Source organism: Anguilla anguilla, chromosome 10 (assembly GCF_013347855.1).
Source record: "Anguilla anguilla isolate fAngAng1 chromosome 10, fAngAng1.pri, whole genome shotgun sequence".
In the NCBI taxonomy this organism is placed as follows: domain Eukaryota; kingdom Metazoa; phylum Chordata; class Actinopteri; order Anguilliformes; family Anguillidae; genus Anguilla; species Anguilla anguilla.
In genome coordinates, this window is record NC_049210.1 from 33,103,930 (window position 1) to 33,126,281 (window position 22,352).

The 22,352-nt window shown below is 43.1% G+C and overlaps 1 protein-coding gene across 4 annotated transcripts in view; it reads right to left on the minus strand.

Moving 5' to 3' along the window:
• Positions 1–1,225: 1,225 nt before the first annotated feature.
• The window catches only part of si:ch211-130m23.3 (uncharacterized protein LOC558547 homolog), a 103,698-nt gene continuing 82,571 nt past the window's right edge, over positions 1,226–22,352 (minus strand). The window contains exons 6-19 of one of the 4 annotated variants that reach the window (XM_035379607.1): positions 18,142–18,225; positions 14,611–14,670; positions 12,815–12,881; positions 12,337–12,408; positions 11,799–11,869; positions 11,556–11,623; positions 10,562–10,610; positions 8,795–8,830; positions 7,985–8,039; positions 7,212–7,282; positions 6,098–6,176; positions 4,481–4,509; positions 4,192–4,290; positions 1,226–3,961 (exon numbers count right to left, since the gene is read on the minus strand). In XM_035379607.1, the coding sequence (XP_035235498.1) occupies positions 3,932–3,961; positions 4,192–4,290; positions 4,481–4,509; positions 6,098–6,176; positions 7,212–7,282; positions 7,985–8,039; positions 8,795–8,830; positions 10,562–10,610; positions 11,556–11,623; positions 11,799–11,869; positions 12,337–12,408; positions 12,815–12,881; positions 14,611–14,670; positions 18,142–18,225 (870 nt within the window). In that variant the 3' untranslated portion in view covers positions 1,226–3,931. The remainder of the gene's footprint in view (positions 3,962–4,191; positions 4,291–4,480; positions 4,510–6,097; positions 6,177–7,211; positions 7,283–7,984; positions 8,040–8,794; positions 8,831–10,561; positions 10,611–11,555; positions 11,624–11,798; positions 11,870–12,336; positions 12,409–12,814; positions 12,882–14,610; positions 14,671–18,141; positions 18,226–22,352) is intronic. The other 3 variants (XM_035379608.1, XM_035379610.1, XM_035379611.1) reach the window with 3 other exon arrangements.

The window sequence follows — 22,352 nt, forward strand, 5'->3', positions numbered from 1 at the left end:
ACGCTAGGTGCAGTGTCTGACCTGCCTAGTGGGAGGGATGGCTGTGCCATTTATTTATTTCACCATGCAAATGATTTCCTATCCTATCCTATGTGTATGGATTAAACCACATATACTATATATACAACTAGATATACTAGATTGTGCTATTTTTTCTTGCTTTGTTCTTAGAAATGCATACCTGTGTCTAAAGATTTCATTTATTCATATTGGGAATGAGGATTCCACTACAAATTAAAATTGCATTCAGTTCGCCTACAACACAGGTGTCAGATTCCAATCTTGGGAGGCCACAGTGACTGCTGGTTCTCCTGGTGTCTCAGTCCCAGTGGTTCAAGTCATTGATCATTGAAAGAATTCACACACTTTGTTCTCAAGGACTTTTTTGGGAGCTAATTTTAAATGTTAAATAATGGTTAAAAAACTGCCCTGAATTGGATACCCTTTGCCTTTAAAGCTTCCTCCCATAAGCATCTGTCTCGGATGCGATCTGGGTCAGAGAAGTCTTGCCATTCAAGAGATGGCATCCAAGCCTGGTGGCATCTATACCTCCAAAGGTGTAACACATCCTAGTTGCCAAAGGTACACATGTTATATTGATGTCAAGTGTAAAAGGCAACAGTGTATCTTGTCTTATTTAACATAACCAAAATGTCAATACCCCGGGCATCTGGACTTAATGCCAAAGGACTCCTTCTGCCTGTGTCAATATATGACAAGCTGGGAATGAGACCATGTTGCAGGACAAAGGGTTCCTAAAGGCTCCTCTATACTGTATCTCCATAGAGGAACTATGCCTGTTTCAAGCATTCTTTATCATGCACCATGGTTCAATCTGGGAGCTATAACACTTTTAACACCTACAATAGAGGGCTCCAAAAGGAACTAAAACAGGTTCCCCTATGAGGACAGCCAAAGAATCCTTGTTTCACAGCGTACGGCAGAGATTTAGAGGCCTTCTATGAAGACATGTTTCAAGTGTCAAAGGGCAGAATTAGTTGTCTAATTTCCCGTGATTCTGTACTGCTAAAACACTTATGAATGCACACACACATTCACATTTTAAACATACATATACCAATTACACAGACAATCATATGTATGTGCACACTAATACACACGTAATTACAAACATACACACATGCATACACAAATGAAGACACTAGTGCAAAGATGCACACACACACTCAAATAAGGCTATAGAGAAAGATAACAGAGAGAGGCATTTTAACAGGGAAGAGAATCTTTATATCAGTATATTCAAAACCATATTGAACTTCTCAGTGTATTTACAAAAACTCAACACAAAGTAAAAATTAAACACATCACAAATGAAAACAAACAAACAAAAATGTGGCAAGTCTTTTTTCAATTTACAAAAGTAGCTCCCTCACAACTCCATCTGCTGTTGAAACTAAATGGTAGATACAATTACAATGGTGAAAATGCTAAAAAGCCAGCATCTCTTTTATTATATTTCTTAAATAATTCACAGACAAAAACACAGATGAGTTGACTTTCCAATCTATAAAATTACACGCTGCTGCTTAAAAAGATTGAAGACATGAAATTCACCAGTTTTCAGCTTCAATAATAATAATAATAATAATAATAATGGGCAGTGGTTTAAGGTAAGCAATGAAAGAAGGCACCCCTCCCAGTAAAAAAAAAAAAAAACAAAAAAAAACAAACAAAAAAACAGATATAAGTGTATGAAAAGAAATCACAGTTTGTCCGGATGACAGAACCTTAAATAAAGAGAATGGCTTTGACTAACACGCTGCCATTCTCTTAAAAATAGCCTCTCCTACCTCTCCGCCCTCTGGCAAAAGTACGCCGTCACGTTTGTGTCCAAGAAAGGACACCCCCACCCCTTTTGCACCGTACAAAAAGTCACCATTTGATGTGACATTCACTCCTACATTGCCATGTTGTCAGTGGATGTAAACTATCTCAAAATCACTATGGTATTATGGTATTTGAAGGTACTTAATGAAAATAACTACAGCATGAATTAGAGAAAATGACATCCATATTTCTAAAAAGGCAAACTCATATTTTCCCTGGACTCGTGTCACTCTTGCCAGCAGACACAATCAACAGTGACCAGCATTAGCCGGGGAGTTGACAGCACAAACGTAAATGAATTAACCAGTACATTCTGAAACACACAGAAGTCATCACTGAAGAAAAATAAAACACATAAGAAGAATGTAGTATAACTTTCATCAAAGGGACAAATCTGTCAATGGAAGCCAGAAAGATTTACAGAAAACCTTCGGGGACTAAACATGCTATGGCAGTAATGTTTGATTTATAACAAACATTTTTTTTTTTTTTTACAAGTGATTTCGATTCTGATACCGCTCTGACTCAGTTTCTCACAAGGTCAGGGCCTTTGAGGAGCCAACGGGCTATCTCCTCTTCCTCCTTCCTCTTCCTCTGACACCTCAGGTGCCTGAACCCTTAGCTATGCCTGCTAACACATACCCCTGCACAAACACTGTCGCTGACACTCTGCTATGACACTGCGCGTATGCGTAAGCTGCACAATCACGTTTGAGCACGTGTGTGGTTATCATGTGTGTGTGCAATTTATGCATGTACCCTGCACTAGCATTAGCAATGACATTCTGGTACAACTGTGCTTGTGTGCGTGCGTGCGCGTGGGTGTGAATGCGTTTGTACGGTGTACTGTACGTACGCGCCTGTGGGGGTGCGCGTGTGGGTGTGTGACCAAGCACCCGTGTACGTGTGAGCGTATGCGTCAGTGTGTGGATGCTTGTTTTCACAGTTTACGACCCGGGCGTGAAGGAGCAGAACGCTTCTGTGTAGCCGCAGCGCAGAGCGTCCCGGAGTTCTCAGTCTGTTGGTGCCGTGACAGTCGCACTGTACAGGGCAGATATTTTAGGGGTACAGAAATGGCTGCTTCTGGAACATTAAACATGCTTCTTGATTGCACACTCAGCGGCACGAAAAAATGAAAAAATTCAAAAAAAAAAAGAAAAAGCGAAATAATCTTTACAGTACATACAGCGCTTAACCAAACCTTCTACCATTCTGACAGTTTTTTTTTTTGTTTTTAGAAATTCATTTTACATGATATTTTATTCTGTTTTATAAACAGAATCCACGATAAAACACATGTATATAAACCCAAGGCAAGAAATCATATTGCAATTATGTTTTATGTCAATGAGACATCTTCTAACTACTTGTTTGTTTTGAGAGCAAACTTTGGAGCATCACCATACGTTTGAATGTTTGGAACAGGTTTCGTGTTTTGTCTGTACAAAGAATGAAAAGAAGCTCCCATCCCACTACCATTTCAACATTTTTCACCACTGGAACTTCCCAAAGAAAAAACGAAAAAGGCCTTTCGTCAGCGGAATGCTAAGCACCAGACGAGCGGCCAAACAAAAACAAACGAAAAAGCCAAGACTCAGGAAGTGTGCAGAGACAGGGAGGGAACGTTACACAAAACCCAAAAAATTTATGTTTGCTCTGGTTTTTTTCTCTTTGAAGGTTGTCCAACACCCCCCACCCCCCAAGTCCAAAGTCAAGAAAGGAGTATCTATTTGTATATACATGCACATGTATTTAAGTTTACACAGCCACATATATACACAAATATATACATATATATATAGAGATATGCTGTCGTCATCTCTCTCTGTGATTCTCAGACTGCGGTTCAGTCTTTCAGTCTCTGACGGCGAGTTGACGTGTGAAAGGATGATAACACTTAGCAAAATGAACTGTTAGGAGAGACTGGGAGCCACCCTCTTCACAGAGCTGATGAACAAGGAGACGACAAGCTTCAGCGACTTCCTCCTCTCACTGTGTGTGTGTATGTGTGTGTGTGTGAGAAAGAGAGAGAGTGTGTGCGTGTGTGTGTGCTCTCCTTCACCGACCAGATCCACCACGCAGTTCACACACTCATAGTCATGTTTGGAGAATACTGTGAGGGAGAGAGAGAGGCAGTGTTATAGCACTTTTTAAAATGGTCATAGATGAAAAAATTAGACCTACTGTTAGAACCTTTTGTTTAGTTTTAAATACGCCAAAATGCAGAACATTAGCAATGCTTATAAAATTCTTAAAATGCATGAATTAATGATGGGTAATAGGTCATCTTACAAGTTATGCACGCACAAATTCACAGGTGTGTAAAGTAGGAAAGCTACTCACGCTTTCATTCTGAAAGGGGTTGAGGAAATTCCCCCCCATCTCACTGTCATCCCGTGGAGTGCCTGGCTGGTTGCTCATGCTCATGTTTCCAGGGGAGTTCTTTTAACAAACACACAGACACAGAGAAAAACAGTGTGATCAGAGCATTGTGGGAAATGGAGTTTAGCAAGCAGTGGTAGGGGGGAGTAGAGTCAGACAGGGTTCAAAATGGGGCGAGACGGTTGGACAGTGCAAAAGACTGGTCGAGAAACAAGGTGAAAAACAGAGTGACAGCAGGAGGTTCTCTCACCTTCGGGATGTTGTCCATGTCACCTGACGCTGAAGAAGGAAGAGATAAACTGAGATTAATGCTGAGCACACAGGTCCTAGTCCACAACTGTCTGTCACCGACAGAGTCCATTTCAAATGACTGACACCATTTCTGCCCAATAACAATCTATTTCCATCTTGGGCAAAGGATCAGGCAGATGGCATATGGACACCACCCTGTTGGGAGTCTGCTTGCTAAAAAAAATCACAGATCCCATTATGCGCACACAGACACAGAAGCTTTATCTAACGAAGGATACTTTTCATTAAATGCTAAAAATTAAATAGTATTTTTCACAATATTAAACACAAAATTCAGGGATGTGATCTCTTTATATAACTTCAGATGATCCAACCTGCCTTTCCAGTGAAACAGAAGAGTAACGTGGAATAATTCGCTGAAATAATGGCTGAAAACCACCACAAGGTGGCGCCTGAAATCTACTGAAAGTCTCCCGAAGTACCAAAATACAGCCACAATTAAAAAAGCTTCAGGGGAGTTTCTTCCCCTGGAACAGAAAAATAACGAGTCAGTTTTAGGGCTCTACATTGCACTGAAGAATCTGAAGGCAAATTCAGTTCAAACTGTGCAATACGCACATTTAAAATGTACAGTAAAAATGAAAGATAAAAAATGTACAAATTTTAAATACCTACGGTGTTTCCATTATGGTAATTATATGTAGTCCTTTACCAGAGGACTATATGTATTATGTGTTGTGAAAAAGGCTGCTTTCCAGTCTGTGTCACTATTAGCACTAATCTTTGTGACTGAACTTGTGGGTTCTTGATATTAGTCTTCCCATGTTTCTTGCTCTTCAAATAGTGGTTGCATTTTCAATAAAAATACTATACGTATACTATAATACTATACGTATTTTCACATCAACCTGTTCTCAAAATAGTACCAGGTCCCGGTGTTCCAAAGAAAACATTCGTATGCATTTCCCATTTGATTTTATTCATATAGATATAAAAGATAAATTAAAAAGTTTTCAGATAAATTATTAATAGCTGCGTTTCACCTCTTAGCAACAAACCATTAGTAATACAGAATATAATTGATTCAAAATTATTGTGAAGAATTAACTGGTGAAATGGATTATAAGTCAGCACATTAATTTCCCTGCTAAGATATACAGATACTCTTTTATCTAACAGCACTCAGTGAGAAAGAAAAGAACACAAAGAATCAGTCAATCATCGTTAACATGTCAGGGGTGAGAAGAGTGACAGATTGTAATGACCCAGTTCTTTATTAAAAATTATCTGACGATGTCATCCCTAAAGAGAGCGCTTTGATTGAAGTCGGGCGGTTAATGTTCGTCAGATGAGAGACATCTCCTGAGTGACAGATGATCGGGGACTTGGAACGACATGACAGAATGTGCTGACTGTCTGATGCATGCTGGGAACCGACAGTGCCTGACACCTTGTCGCCTGTTGTAGCATTGGCATATTAGCATAACGGCGAAGACTGCCTACCTAATATATTCCATTTAATTACCCACATATGTAGTATCGTACAGGGCCCTGGTTAATTAAGTTGAAGGCAGTCTGAGGTCACGTGACCGGGACGCCCGTTACGGGTTCTCACCTAGCGACCCGTTCATGTGGTGAGCTTCCATTCCCGCCATCCCACCCATGGGACCATCTCCTCCCGGGACCATGGGGAACTGTAGACCGAACAAACACACACACACACACACACACAGTGTATTAGTAGCTATGTACTGTACGAGGTCATTCTGGAATAGCATTACATTACATTAGATTTATTTAGCAGATGCTTTTATCCAAAGCGACGTACAAAAGGTGGATTCAGAAAGGCGTGGGGTCCACCACCATGAGAAAAGGGACGCTCCCATCCAAGTTCTATCTCTCTCCCTCTCTCTCTCACTATCGCTGAGAAAATATGTACATATATTCCACGCTTACATTTTAAAAATTATATACGTGGGCACATAATCCCACTCTGTCTGTAAATCATTCCACTGAATCGTTGCATTAAAATCCAGATGTCTCCGTGTGAACTTCGTGGGAGTTTACTGACGTGGAATTGCATTAATCCACACCAGGGTGGTTGAGGCCTCTGCTACAGAAATGATAAACTGTACCACTGACTAAGCACAAACGATAACAGGGCAGTGTACAGGTCATAGAGGACATTTCATCACTCAACCAAGTCTTCACACAAATGTAGGTAGTAAACTACAGTGATCCAGTGAACCTGTTTGCTAATCGTTGTTGTGTACTTCATGGCCTGTTATAAACATGCAAGAAGACTTTTAACCCACTTAAATGGCTTGGAATTTCTCTGAATGTGCAGCTCCAGTATCACAGACAGTGAATGATACCTCATCTAATGTGCAACTATATCGTCACATTGCATAAATTAACATTTAATGCTAGTTTTCAGCCAGCACAATTGTAAAACCCCAAAACAAACAATGCAAAACAAAGCAATGATGCTATTTAAAATCATTCATTTGGAAGTATACAGTATTTCCCTTTTCTGGGCATACCTACCTTTTTAAAATACATTTTTATGGCCTTTTAAGATTTATTGGATAGGACAGCGAACAGAGACAGGCAGAATCGGGAATGAGAGAGAGGGAGAGACATGTGACAGCGGCCACGTGACCAGATTCAAATCGTTGCAGCTCTCGATGAGTATGAGGGTAGTGAAAAAAGTGAAGAAAGTGTCTTACGTTCGGCCGACTGGCTCCTGGAGGTACTGCATTGATCATGGTGTACATGTTATCCCCAGAGTTTGTAGAGTCTGGCACAGACGACAAAAGATGGATTTATGAAAGGAAGTTAAACAGCCCACGGGTTTAATGTACAAACAGGTCCTCTGTGCAACAAATAAATGAAAAAATGTTTAAAACATTTTTATAATAAGCTTTTGCAATGGAAAATAATTTTGTACACATATCATTAGAATAACTCCAGAAGTAAACACAGTCATTAGGTTTTTTCCACATCAAGCAAGAGGAGTGCGGAGTTTATATTATAAACGTTATAACATTGACGAGATAAGCTACTCAGAATTTAATTTTTAAATAACTAGTAATTTGAAAAAGCCAAGGTGATGTACATAATAGTGCTTGAATATGGATACAAATACATTTTCTTTGTTGAAAGTGGTTGAGTGGACTGGATTACAGCACAATGCAGTGGGTTCTTCAAGTTCTATAGAGCTGCAGTGTCTGCTGGTGTTCAGTGTGTTGCAGTGTCAGTGATTAATTAAGGCTGTTGATTGGCTAAAATAATCCACACTCCATTCTCAAGGCTTTACTTGGCTGCTGATTGAAAGGAAACCACAAATACCAGCAGACACTGCAGCCCTCCAGGGCTCCTTGAGTTTGACACATATGGTGTAACACAATATGAGGCAACTTGGCATGCCCATGTGCATACAGAAACTAAGCACTCTGTATACCATTTCAGTTATTAATTATGCTGGACAGTGTGGTCTTACCTGCAGGACTGGGCATTATGGGAGTTCCAGGTGGACCCCCTCCTCCTGGGGGCCCCTGGGAAAGAATCAAACAACCCCACAGTTACACCTCATGCACAGAGTAGACGCCATACTTGGGTCAAATAATTATTCCAAATACTTAAACCCTTCAGACACCAGTGGAATTCCTACACATTACTAACAACTGTGAAAGAAACATTTCCCTAATATTCAGAAGAGAATTCTTATTTCATATGATAGCAATTTTGTATTTTGATTTGTAACGTGGTTGAATGTATGAAAATTCCCAGCAATCTAGAGGAGTTTCTTCAAATTTTACCAGCATCTAAGGAGTTAAAGCGTTTGAAATATGTCCTTGACCCAGGGCTGGTGAACTTGGGTCTGAACAGGTCAGCCAAAGTCAGCATAGCCTACACAGAAAGAAGAGGAACTCCTAGCAGGGTTGCTCAGCAAAACATCTCACGGACAAATCGAAACCAAGCATAGAAGTCTGGCTAATTCATGAATTGGATTAGCCGTCCCCTCCCACGGTAAGCGTTTTCGGGGGGGCAGAGGAATGCAAGTCCTGCTGAACTGGAGGCTGGAGGAATGGGCCTGAGCAGCCAGAGCAGAAGGCTCGATGGCCCTTTCTGTGGTCACCACCACCATTGGCATTAGAGCACAGCGTCGCAACATTTTTTCCCCAACCCACGCTCAAGGATTGGCTGTGTAGGAAGAGGAAGCAGCGCCCCCCTCCAAATTCTTCCTCCACACCTCCCCCCACCGGAAACCCCCCCGGTGCTGTACAAATGCAGATGGGATGGCACCTACCGCATAACTCCCTGGAGATGCAGAGGAGTATGGGATCTGGAGAGAGAGAGAGAGAGAGAGAGAGAGAGATAATGAGATAATGAAATTAATATCAACTATAATATAAATTATCCCTATACTATACATTTGATTAAGTCCTTAACTGATATGGCATTTATTAGGGGTTGGAACTATAATTTGTCATGCAAATGACATTAATATCCCCCATATGACTGGTAAGTTAGAGTGGTGCCATACTTCTGAGATAGCTACAGTAATTCAGTGTTTCCAAAATTGAAGGTCGTAAAAGAAACTGACAAGGGGAATGTAGAAAAAAACAAAAAGTTATCACACACCAAAATCACCCATGTGTAAATGTAATGGCCCCCTACTTAAAAACTGGTTGCACCATTTTAGCAGCAATAACGGCAACCAAACACTGTAATTTATATATTTTTCACATTGCTGTGGAGAAATTTTAGCCCACTCTTTTTTGTAATAATGTGCACTTAGGTTTTCAAGGTGCATTACTGGTTCATTGAACAGTGGAAAACTGATTCTGACAGAGTACGTTTTATCATTTGTTGACTTATACAAGCTTTAAAAATGTTTAAATACTGAAACTTCACTGTGTAGGAGTGATGAACTTCAGACTACACAGCAAAACAGATGTACTGTACTCCAATTTGGGTAACTAATAGGGAACAGAGGACTGAAGTTTGGTTTGTATTCTAGAGTTTGACTTTTGAATAATTGAGCAGGGAAGACTGGCCAATGAAATAAAACAGACAAACCAAAAACAAAACAAAACGAAAAAACTGATTTTAAATATAAAGCAGGCTGAATTCAACCACAGCTAAACGGACAGTTCCTGCATTTACAATTCTCATTAACTGCTTTAAGTCAGACAAATTGGTAGGTCTTCAAGTATCAATTGCCCATTTCAGGTCCTGCCACAGCATTTCTATTGGGTCCAAGTCAGGAAATTGACTAGGCAACCACAAAACTTTAATTTTGTTTCTTTTCAGCCATTCAGATGCAGACTTCTGTGCCCGTGGAGAAATTTTGGCACACCAGCTACTCCTGGGAAAATTCACCACTGTTTCAAGTGTCCTCCATTTGGAGATAATGGCTCTCACTGTGGTTCGTCAGAGTCCCAGAGTATATCAGTCCAAACTGATATATTTCAGCAACTTTTTTTCACATCTCTTATGGAATTTCCTTTGATCTTGGCATAGTATGCTTGTAGAAACTTTGTGGTGACTACTGTACTTCACTCTGATGGTAACGTTCAATATGAGTGAGGTTTATGTTCAACAAGGCTGGCTGCAATAAAGCCTAGCTGTGTTCAATCAGCTGACACTATCAATTAAATCTGGTTAATTGGTTAATTGAGTAACTAAAGGGGGCAATTTTCACATGGGTTATATGGGTGTTTGATAACTTTTCCATCAAACAAATGAAATAACAACTAAAAAAGTGTTTTCTGTTTACTCAGTTTCCTTTAGTCTAATATTACATTTTGTTGAAAGATCTGCAACCTTTCAGTGTGACAATATGCAATAATAGAGGAAGTCAGGAAGGGGTCAAATACTTTTCCACAGCACAGTATATAACAAAACACACTTTATATTGTATACCATTCAATTCATATTCCCAGCAATCAATGTTATATGAACTGTACATTCAGTTGTTTAAGACATCTGTTAAAAGTATTTTAATTCCATGTGCTCATTAAGTGGGAGGAGGGCTCAGGAAGATTAGGCTCCGGAGTCCCGGGGGACTTACCGAGTTGGCGTTGGGAGGATTTGGCCACGGTCTGCCTCCACCTGGGCCCCTATAAAATTCAAGAAAAGAGGGGCTTCGTCTTTCAAGCAGTTGGCACAGTTCGCTTTCGTTTAGTTCCGCAGTGCTGGCTCCGTCCCAGCCAGTTTTCAGAAGTCGGGAAGAAAAAAAATAAATAAAAAAGAACAACTCCCGGCAGACGAACGCGGCCCTGTTTTTCAAATTTCTCCGTCAACATGCCAGAGACGGAGGAGAACGAGACGGGCTCGTTTGTTCCGGTCCCCGAAGGACGTCGGTTTCAGACAGCGAAAACCGAAGCCGGGGCGTCTCTTTCCCGAAAGCTCTCGAAAACCTTTTCCCGCCCGTTTCGCCGGGCCGCAAAGGCGCAGAAGCGAAAGCGTGCGACGGACGAGAAAGCCGGCCGCCGCGGCAACCCAGGCTTCGCGCCTGCGAATCCCGTCGCTTTCCCGCTCGCGTCCTCGCGCACGCGCGAGTTAGCGTGAAGCCGAATGTTGATTTCTGAATCCGTCTTGTTTACCGATCAGTTTACCGACTCAAGTGGTTTTAGAGAGGATTCGATAAAATGCGATCACACATCTGACAAGCATTACTCTTCGGCTGAAGAAAGATGCCACTAGCTTACCGTGCCAAAGACCCATGCCTACCCATGGGGGGATTAATTAAACTCTGGAACAGATTCCACAGGGGTTATGTAACCGTCTCTATCACACATAAGTTACACCAAGGCCCTCCAATACCACCTGGCACGTAAACAAATGGGATCCCAACTTACAGTGGATTACGGAGCAAAACCACGACCAAAAAAAAAAAAGAAAAAAACTGAAGCCATGGCGGATTCCACAGAAATAGCGGTATGTGGCACTTAGGCAGAAAGTTAGGGTATAACATAGACAGATTTCACCGGCTTATAAGGCTATCAGAAGGTATTAAAAGTTGGCATTTTCCTTGGGGGAAAGGGGGCGTGTACAGTACTTACATGTTCATTCCAGGCATTCCTGGACCCCCTAAAGCATTGAGGGGGGGCCTCATTCCTCCTCCGTAACTCTGCAAAAAATTACCAGACAAAGGTCAGATCAGGCCCAGCGAAGTGCACATGGTCAAGGCCTGCCCCCCCCCATCTCCCCCTGCTGGATTTTTACATGAATTACAGGAAGCTAATAAACGAAAGTCCTATTCCAGTGTCTAATATCACGTTCCCGCCATTCGTCCAATCACGTACCTGTGGCCCGAGTGGGACCATCCCCCTGGGAGGGGTCATTCGTTGCATAGCCCCTCCCATGTTTGGATGGCCTGAGAATCAAACAGTCAGAATTCCATTAAGAAACCACATTAATTCCAGGCTAAACAGCCACACACTGCACCCTACAAAGAAAACAAGCTAAGGGATTTAAGCTGCTGCACTACATTTGCTGAAGTATTATTTTCAGTAATTAAAAACTTGAGCTTTAAAAATTTGAATGCACAAAATAATGTGAAAGGATGATAAGTGGAAATAACATTACTGCAATTACACTGTACTGTAAGAACAGAAGTAGGTACAATTTAATCACCGTCGTGTGTACACTTTATACATGGTGCTTAACTGTAGAACCTGCTTATGGCAGCATTAAATACATTATTCTAAGTGCTATTTGTTATCTCACACCATTAAACCATCACAGTCCTAAGCGATATTTAGTGAATTCATTGTTTTCCCAGCATATTACACTGCATTCATTTGGCAGGTGCGAATTGTAAGAGAACATTAGTGCATTCACCTGAGATACATGAGCAAATGTGCCAGCCCGGGCTAACATTCCCAGACCAGTGAGTGTCCCCTTCAGTCTTGACTTCCAAACATTCAAAATTCAACATTAAAATTTCAAAATACACCTTTGGCAATTCTCAGCGCTACGTAACCGTGTTACACTTATCTACACAACCATTACACTATACCTACCTCTGTAGCTACAACGCAGTTACACAGGAGTCTGGCCCATTTAAATCAAAGCGGGACCAAGCACTAAAGCCTAAACTTCATCAATAACATCATTCAAAATAACCCCAGACGTTCCTAGCGCACTTTTTGGGGTAATTTTGCGAACCGCTTTGGCCAGGAATGGAGAAATTGAGTGATTTTTAAAAATATAAACGAAAAAATCCACATCTCCTTCAGTATTGTCTGAGTAAGAAAAATGTCAGTGAGGGTAGAAGAGACGGAACTGGGTCGAGGTGGGTTTCGGGGGTGCTACGGACCTTGTTGTCTCGTGGGATCCATACCACTGGGCAGCAGAGGCTGGTTTCCTGGGACTCCACCAAGCGCCTAGAAAGAGCATAATCCTTGTCAGCGCTATCGTCCCCCAGGGGGCGCCAAAGAAACGGTTCAGTGCATTACAGTATATGAGAACAACACAATACCTCAGTGGTAGGCACTGGGGGAACCAGACAGGAAGCTTAATCAAAAATGAAAAATGATGTCAAATAGGCAGTAAAATAATGTGCACTTTGCATTATGGGTTCATTGAGCAGTGCAAAACTGATTCTGGCAGAGTACGTTTCATCATCTGTTGACTTATACAGGCTTTCAAATTTAAAAATACTGAAACATCACTGTGTAGGAGTGGTGAACTTAAACAGCAAAACAGATGTACTGTACTCCAATTTGGGTAACTAATAGGGAACAGAGCACTGAAGTTGGGTTTGTATTCTAGAGTTTGACTTTTGAATAATTCAGCAGGGAAGACTGGCCAGAGAAATAAAACAGACAAACCAAAAAAAAAAAGATTTTAAATCTAAAGCAGGCTGAATTCAACCGCAGCTAAACTGACAGTTCTTGCTTTTACACTTCTCAAGTCTGGCCTCCTATTTCATATGCATGAGCTGAGACGGTTTGGACATTTTCATGCAAAAATAAAAATATTATTTAGTTGTTGTGCTGCCTGCCAATCACCAAGTCGGGCCTGAAAAACCAGACAAGCTGTCATTGGCGTCTACAGAAGACCACAGGCCACGGCGGTCGAAACGCTTTGCGAAGCATCACGCCAAGCGCAAGAAGCCATAGCCATTGATTGCTTCCACTTTCGCCATCAGTCTAGAGTGCCACTCGTGCATTTCAGGTCATGCCTAGTCAGCCACATTATAATAAACAGCCAGCATCTTTGCTTCACTTAATACATCTTTGCATCACCGAATGTACTTATCCATTTATATTTACAGTATGTCCTGCATTAAAAATAAGCAAATACAATTCTCAGGAACGGCAAAAATCTGCATCTATTTTCCATTTACCAATGAGCATTGTGATTTTTATCCTCTGGGCTTTTGTACCAAAGTTCTCGAGTTTTTAAAACTCTGACAGTACATTCAGCTAGAAGAGCGCTTTCAATGTGTGTTAAAATAACTAAAATGACCAAAAAAAACAAAAAAAAAAACAAAATGGAGGTAAGGGTTACGTACAATGTCAGCAATATTTTATTTATTGCATTATATGAATAATAATGTATATACTGTAGCTAGTATTTCATATATTATTTATATAAATACATAAACTTTTAACAGCAGAACGGTGTGTGAAAAGCAAATGCAGTTATTGACCTGAGCAGACAGTCTCAAAGCAGGCACACGGACCAGAGAGACTCTTTTTTGTTTCATTGGGGCGGAATCCCAAGGGATGCCAGATTGGAAAAATGTACCGGAAAAATCAGGAATTATCACCTGGGGAAGCCTGTTTTGCGAAAACACAGACGGAGTCCTCGTGACTGGGGTTCAAGCGTAGACGAACTTGGCATCCGACTAAACAGACAGGTCTGAGAAACGGCAACATTGGAGATTCAACTCAGCACACCCAAGCGCAAATGGTCCATCGGAGGGAGAGCAGGAGTTATTGTAACTCTGTTTTACGGCCACCGTCTGAATGTGGAAACCGTAAACTTCATGGATGATATACATCGAGGAAAGGCTCTGCAAATTAACCTTAAAAAGAGGCCTGTTTCTCTGGTGGAACTCAGGACAATTTCCCAGCAGCACGTGCGGCGGGGGAGGAAAGGCTGTACCTGATTGGGTATTCTTAGGGGAGGCCTGGGTCCGCCGGGGTAGCGAGGGGACATGAATGGCTGTGGAGAAAAGAAATCAACACGTTCTGTAAAGGATTATATTTAACATAAAATTAAACAACAGGAAACGGAAGCTCCAGTACAGGAAGTCACAAACCGAAAGCTTTTCAAAACAGTGATATCCAGGACCGCACTTACATAGCATCTTTCCTCACAGGATGTCAAAATGCTGAAACTCCCGACAACGCGTAGCACCACTTTGTTTGCTGCACGTGCATATTACTCCAGAATGCTTACCACACATCGTTTGAGGTGAAGAGGGATGAACAACAACACCAGGGTGGTGTGAATGCAGCACTACACTAAGAGCCAGGTTTGAACAGGCCATTACACCAGAGAACCCCCCTAAACCTTGTGCTTAGTGACAAAGTTTAATGAGGACAGTGAGTCCGGGCATCCCCGTGACATCTCTATAAAAAGACGTACCAATCACTTTACTGCCCCCTATTGGCATGCCAACACAACTTCGAGCAGGCTATTTATTTTTCTTAGACAGCATCAGTCCTGCTCAGCTTTAAGCATCAGACAGAAGAAAATTACAGGGTCATATGGCTGCCGGCTGACACATGATGTCAAATCATTTTCCAGTGAAAATCTGTTGGGAGCTTAATAACCGTCATCACAACGCGTTCGAATGACAAAATGGCGGGACTGACAAACAGCTTTCACAGAATGCGAGCAGAATTCAGAAGAGTGCAAAGCCCTGCCAAATTTTCTGGCAAACACGAAAAGAACATTTGTAAAAAGAACAGTAACCTCTTCATGTGCTCTTGCACGAAGGAACAGTTTACACCGAATGACCAATTTTGATTGGGCGGATGTTCATTAAAGATGAGCTGAGAGATAGACCAATCGCAGGCGTTCTCAGAACTGTGATCACAATGCGCGTGGACCGATGATCCCGAAACCCTCAGTGCTGACACCAGCGGACACGTGGAACGCGTTTGCATATGAAAAGCTGAGCTTCTGATTTCTCCTGTGCTTACAGACGAAACAGGACATTTACAATGCAAACATATTCTGTTATGACAGTTGAGGACCCATGAGTTGTGGAACCCATGTGTCTCCATCCATTTTCCCACGACTAAAATTAAGGACACCTTCATTTTTTAAGAAGTATTAAAAAGGTATTCAAAAGTTTTAAAAGCCTATTTTCAAAAATAAGGTCAAATGCAACGAGTTCCCCAAATTGTGCTGTATTTGTTGATTTTTAACAAGATGCTAATTACAATTTAGTTATGCTGTTACACTGAAACCACAAAACATTACATCCAAGCCATATTTCTGAATGCTGTCAGTTAATGTTTTTCAGGACATTTTGAAGGTTCTAACACACCAGTTCCAGGTCAGGACCAAGATCTCTGCTCTTAAATGGGGTCACATCCCAACAGATTGATCTTTAGGGCAAACAAAAAAAAAAAAAAGACTGAGGGATTATTCCTTGGTCTCCAATAAAGAGCGGAGGACCTGTTTGAGTCCATTAACCGCCCACACCACTGAGGCGCACAGCGTGACGCCTGGGCATTACACTCTTTTCAGGCCAATGGTGCGGAACAGGGGGAATCCATCTCTAAATGTGACGGCGGGGCACTGAGGTAGAGAGCCCGAATCTCTCAGAGCACGTGTGGAACATAATGTTCCACTCCTTAGAGTCATTGTACTCTCTGTTTCCTAATAAAACCCCTTTCTCTCCAGTATTAATGCACTATCCCTTATTAATATCCCCTTCCCTCCAGTATCAATGCCCCATTCTTTATTAACATCCCCTTCCCTCAATAATATTTCCACTTTCCCCATTAATATCCCCTTCCCTTTAGTATTAGTGTGCCATTCCTTATAAATATCCCCTTCCCTCCGGTATTAATGCCACTTTCACAATTAATATCCCCTGCCCTTTAGTATTAATGCCCCATCCTTATTAATAGCCCCTTTCTTTTAGTATTAATTCCCCATTCCTTATTAATATCCTGTTCCCTCCAGTATTAATGCCACTTTTCCAATTAATATCCCTTTCCCTTTAGTATTAGTGCCCCATTCTTATTAAAAGCTCCTTCCCTTCAGTATTACTGTCCCATTCCCTGAAAATGTGTCCCTCTATAATACAGTCCCCTTCCCTATAGTACTATTGTTCTAATCCCTAATAAACATCCCCTTCCCTCCAGTAATAATGCCCCATTTCCTTTAAATGTCCCCTCCCCTAATGAAGTCCCCTTCCCCACAGAATTAATGTTCCCTTCCCTATTTATGTCCCCTTTCCCTACCAAAGTCCCTTTCCTTATTGGTAGTCCCTTCCCTTTTAATACCCCCATCCTCTGAGGCACTGAAGCAGGCCATAACAGCAGGTGTTCTCAGGAAAAAATTTAAGAGGACGCATAAAGCAAATATTTTATGGATCTTCTTTCTCCCTCTCCCTAACTCTGTCACCTTCTCCCTCCCTTTTTCACTTAGCTGCAAAGCAATATCACACACACAACCACACACACATACATATACAGAAATCACACACACACACACACACACACACATATGCATCGTACTCGCACTCGTGCACATGTACGCACACGCACGCACACACACACACGCACACACACACACAAATTAATCGCACACACACTGGGAGGCAGTGAAGAACTGAAGTGTAAGAGAGAGGGATGAATTAAGATGACAAGGAAACGGAATGTACAGGTGTATCGTGGGTAACCTCACATATAAGCCAGGGTGACTTATAAGTGTCCGGGACAAAGAGAGGGGGGTGCCAAGTGTGTGGGGGCTCGGGGGGTGGGGGTGGGTTACAGGAGTTACAAGGTGTTCTGCCTTAAAATACCTGTGTTATGCATGGGTCACTGTGCTATCTCTGCGTTCAGTATTAGAGTGGGTGACTGTGCTGTCTCTGTGTTCAGTATTAGAGTAGGCCACTGTGCTATCTCTGTGTTCAGTATTAGAGTGGGTCACTGTGTTCTCTCTGTGTCCAGTATTAGAGTGGGTGACTGTGCTATCTCTGTGTACAGCATTAAAGTGGGTCACTGTGTTCGCTCTGTGTCCAGTATTAGGGTGGGTGACTGTGCTATCTCAGTGTACAGCATTAGAGTGGGTCACTGTGTTCTCTCTGTGTCCAGTATTAGAGTGTGTAACTGGGCTCTCTCTGTGTTCAGTAATAGAGTGGGTCACTATGCTCTCTCAGTGTTCAGTATTAGTGTGGTTCACTGCGCTCTCTCTGTGTTCAGTATTAGAGTGAGTCACTGTGCTCTCTCTGTGTTCAGTAATAGAGTGGGTCACTATTCTGTCTCTGTGTTCAGTATTAGAGTGATTTACTGTGTTATCTCTGTGTTCACTATTAGAGTAGGCCACTGTGCTCTCTCTGTGTTGAGTATGCTGTTTCTGTATTCAGTATTAGAGTGGGTTACTGTGTTCTCTCTGTGTTCAGTATTTGAGCAGGCCACTGTGCTCTCTCTGTGTTGAGTGTTACTGTACCTGTGTGTGAGGGCCCATCATGTGTTGGCTGGGGTTGTGAGGTGGAGGCTGTGCGTGGGGAGATGACTGAGAACCAGGAGGGCCCTATGGAGAGAAGAGCAAATCCACACATTACAAACATACAGTACACAGCACAGGGAGGGAGGGATGGAGAGAGAGAGAGAGAGAAAGAGAGAGAGAGTGTGTGTGTGTGTGTATGTGTGAGAGAGAGAGAGAGAGAGAGAGAGGGGTGACTGAGTTCTGCTCAGCCCTGGAAACAAGCGATACAGAGTCGCTTAAAAACACAATTTTCAGCCTTTTGGTTCACATGGCCCCCTTGCTTTGTTTTCTCTGATAATATTTCCCCGCTGTGGAGAAATCCTATTTGGGGGGGGGGGGGGGGGGTTACCACATGGGAGGAACTGGATGGAACGAATGGACACTGACAAACATGCCCTCCACAGATCATATCTTCTATTTGGTCTACTGGACAGACACACACACACACACACACACACACACGCACACAACAAGCAAAGCAACCCTCACTGACAACAGCGGCCTTTGCAGCAGGCAAAAAAAAAAAAAAAAAAAAGCAATCCCCATAACGCAATCCACATGTGGTCGTATTTTATGAGCGCGTCACGTTTCATTTTCCTTTCCTTTCCGCCAGGTTCTGAGAGGCCTCTCGCACCAATCACGCAGGTGAAGGGCCTCCCGAAAATGTGGGTATTAATGGCAGACCCTCTGCTACTCTGCCTAACACAGAGATTCCTCCTCAGCTTTAGATAAGGTCAGCAGACAGAGAGCAACAACAGGAGAATCAACCCAATGATTTAGTGAGAGAGAGAGAGTGTTGGTGTGTGTGTGTGTGTGTGTGTTCGTGAATATGTGACAAGAGAGACAGACCATGCGTGTATTTGCATGTTTGTGCAAAAGACAGAAATGAAGCATGCATGTGCCTCACGTGTGCTTTGTGTGTATATACAAGGAGGATGCATTACTTTTCTCTGTATTGTAAGTTGCACTGGATAAGACGATGGGTGTGCGTTTGCGTGTGAGTGTGTGTGCACATGAGCATGTGGTAACCTTAGGTCAGACAGATCCATCCGCCACAGGCCAGCACACACACCCCCCTAACTTCATTCCCCAGGGCAACATGACTCAACAGGACAGACTCCGGGTCTTTCCGAAGCTGTTTTGCTTGCTTTAACTCAATTTGGTTTGTTAATGTGCTTCGTAAACTATTTCCAGTCCAGCCCTGTCAATAAGGAAGATCTGGAGAGGCAGAGATCGTGCCTCCACCAATCCCTGTCCCCTACCCTCACATCCCAGCCCGGCCCAGCCAATGGGGAGGTGCCGTCATGGCAACCCTCCAGTATCACTTCAGTGGTCCGGTTCATTCCGCCCCCGGTTGCCAGTCTGTTAGAGGACACAGAGAAGCCAGAAGTAACTGAAGAGAGGGATTCAGCTGGCTCTTCATATCCCTTCACAAGGGTGGACAAAAACCAGGCACATATTATACTGCGAGAGAAACAAATGCAATCTAAGCAGTTTTTGGAGAAAATCTTCCAGAACAATCACCATCCACCATAGCACTTTAACAATCCTTAAGGTGCCATAAGCATACAGCATTAAGCAGCACAAACACAGCAGCACAACCATTCACCTCTGGGGGGGGGTGATAAGGTTGAGGAAATGTAGATGGTAGCAGGTCAATTCTGATTGGATACGAGGAACTAATTTATTCACACAGATTGAGTCGTACACCTGTGTCACAGCTCTACAGGCGATACAGTAGAGGAAGAGACCCTTGCGTTATTCACGTTCAGGCTAGGCACAGTGCTAGATACTCTATATATTGCAGCTAAATGGCAAGTCTAGATGGGCTGAATAGCCTACTTGCATCGTGTTTTCATGATCTTATTTTTCAGATGACTGGGCACACGAAAACATGCCCCGAGTCAACGACCCACTCAAATCGGACGTGTCAATTTTTTCGAGACGTTCAGCGTAGCTCTTTTTCTTGGGTTGCGTTTTCTCGCGGAGTGACATTCGATCCACGGCAAGAACGGGGCGCTGGGCGCTCTGGAGGCCCGGCCACTTCCTCTTCCTGTCCGACCCCGCTCTTCCGAAAGTGCTGAGGAGCCAGACGCAGCAGCTGGTTCATTACCCGCCCCTGCGAGGGACCCAGGAAGCCTCCGCAGAGGCACTTTAAACTTTTCCACGCTGAAGAGGCTCCTTTAAAGAATGCGCTGAAAAGACAGCTCGTTCATCACCGTGCGTTTCGAGAAACAGGACACGCCATATAGAACGCACGCGCGTGCGCGCCCGCACACACTCACACACCCACACACACCCACACACTCACACACCCACACACGCCCACACACTCACACGCACACGCACACGCACGCACACACAAAGACCACACGAAAGGACACGAGCACACATGTATGTACCTACTGTGCACGCACAGACACACACTCCCCGTACTCACGCTCACTACACATACACACACACGCAGTACTAAGAGCTCTTATGCGCAGTGGTGTAAAAATAACTGGAAAATATATTTTTTTTCTGTATGAGGAGCAAGGCCCCGTGCCGTAAATGATTAATTGATGTTAATGTTAATTAATTAATTAAGGGGTACCCTAAGAGCCCCCGCCGCAACGCGGGTCTCTGTCGGAACTCGCTGCGACACCGTAGCTCCCTACGTCAACCCAGACACTCCCGCCATCCTTCCGCCATCTCAGAACAGTCGCTGTTCTCACGGAATTTTTCCCTTTTTTTTCCAACCTATAAAAATGACTGGGGATCATAGCATAGCCAAATGCGCCCTGGGATGCTTCGAGAGAAAAAAAAAAAAAACGCTCCTACAAGCCCAGTAACATGTGCAATCTGAGCTCGGCATGTCAAACACTTCCCATATTTGTAAACACGACAAAAAGCAAGAAACTCCCAGATCGCTTTGGAGGGGAAACAGGCGTGGATATGCCCTTCCCACAATCCCTTGTATCTAGAACAAGCATATCAAACGGTTTATGCGGAAACTCTGGGGGGGGGGGGGGGGCAGAGGGATGGATTCGTGCGCGCGGTTTGGTATTGAGCAGCTCGCAGAGAAGCACCGTTCGCTCTCGCTAGCAGAGCCAATATCGTGCCTGGCTGCATGTCTATAGGACCCCGCTTTTATTAACACTGATGGACCACTGCTGCTGAGAGAGGGGGGGAAAGCGAGAAAGAGAGGGAGGGAGAGAGAGAGGAGGGGGGAAAGAGAGAGAGGGGGCGGGGAGAGAGAGAGAGAGAGAGAGAGAGAGAGAGGGAGGGAGGAGAGAGAGAGAGAGAGAGAGAGAGAGGGCAGGGAGAGAGAGCGAGGGAGGGGGAGAGAGAGGGGGGTGGAAGAGACAGAGAGGAAGAGAGAGGGGTGAGAGAGGGAGACAGAGGGAAAGGGGGGACAGAGACAGAGAGAGAGAGAGAGAGACATTATTTCAAAGAATTAGACCATACCAGATTATGAATAAAGAAAAAGAGAACTACATCATCATTGGAACAAAACCACACAAACTCAACGCAAGCTTGAATGCTATTTGGACATAAGACAACAAAAAAGTACACCACAGCAGAATATCTGATTACGGTGACTGATAACAATTTAAGAAAAAAACTGAAAATGTACAGACTGATTGAGCACAGCCTGGCCACAGAAACTGGCCAGGTGAGGTGACAGTGCTGCCCACTGTACCACCGTGCTGCCCATTAATTAATCTAAAAAAAAATCTAGGCTATTTATTTTATTCCACTCTATTAATTATATGTCTTATGTATCATTGCTAATTATTTTATTGTGAAGTCCTTTGCCAATATTGTTAATAAACTGGCATGCCAATAAAGCATTATTGATGAATTGAATTCAGAGAGCTAGAGAGAGAGAGAGAGAGAGAGAGAGAGAGAGAGAGCGAGTGAGTGAGAGATGGTGCTTTGGTCAAATGCGACACAGAGGCAGTCAAATCAAATCAACAATCAATCAAAAGCTGCAACCATCGAACTGGCTGTCAATCAATATGGCAAAGCACAGGAAATGCAAACCCAAACAGGACGACGCTGGGGGTGTGAGCTGGCCTGTGTGTTGATTCGGTGAGCTACGGTACCCTCTCTCAGCTTTAGCCTGCTGACGGCTGTTATCCGGGGGACTCCACTGAAAACGTACCAGGCCCACTTAGCGCTCCTCG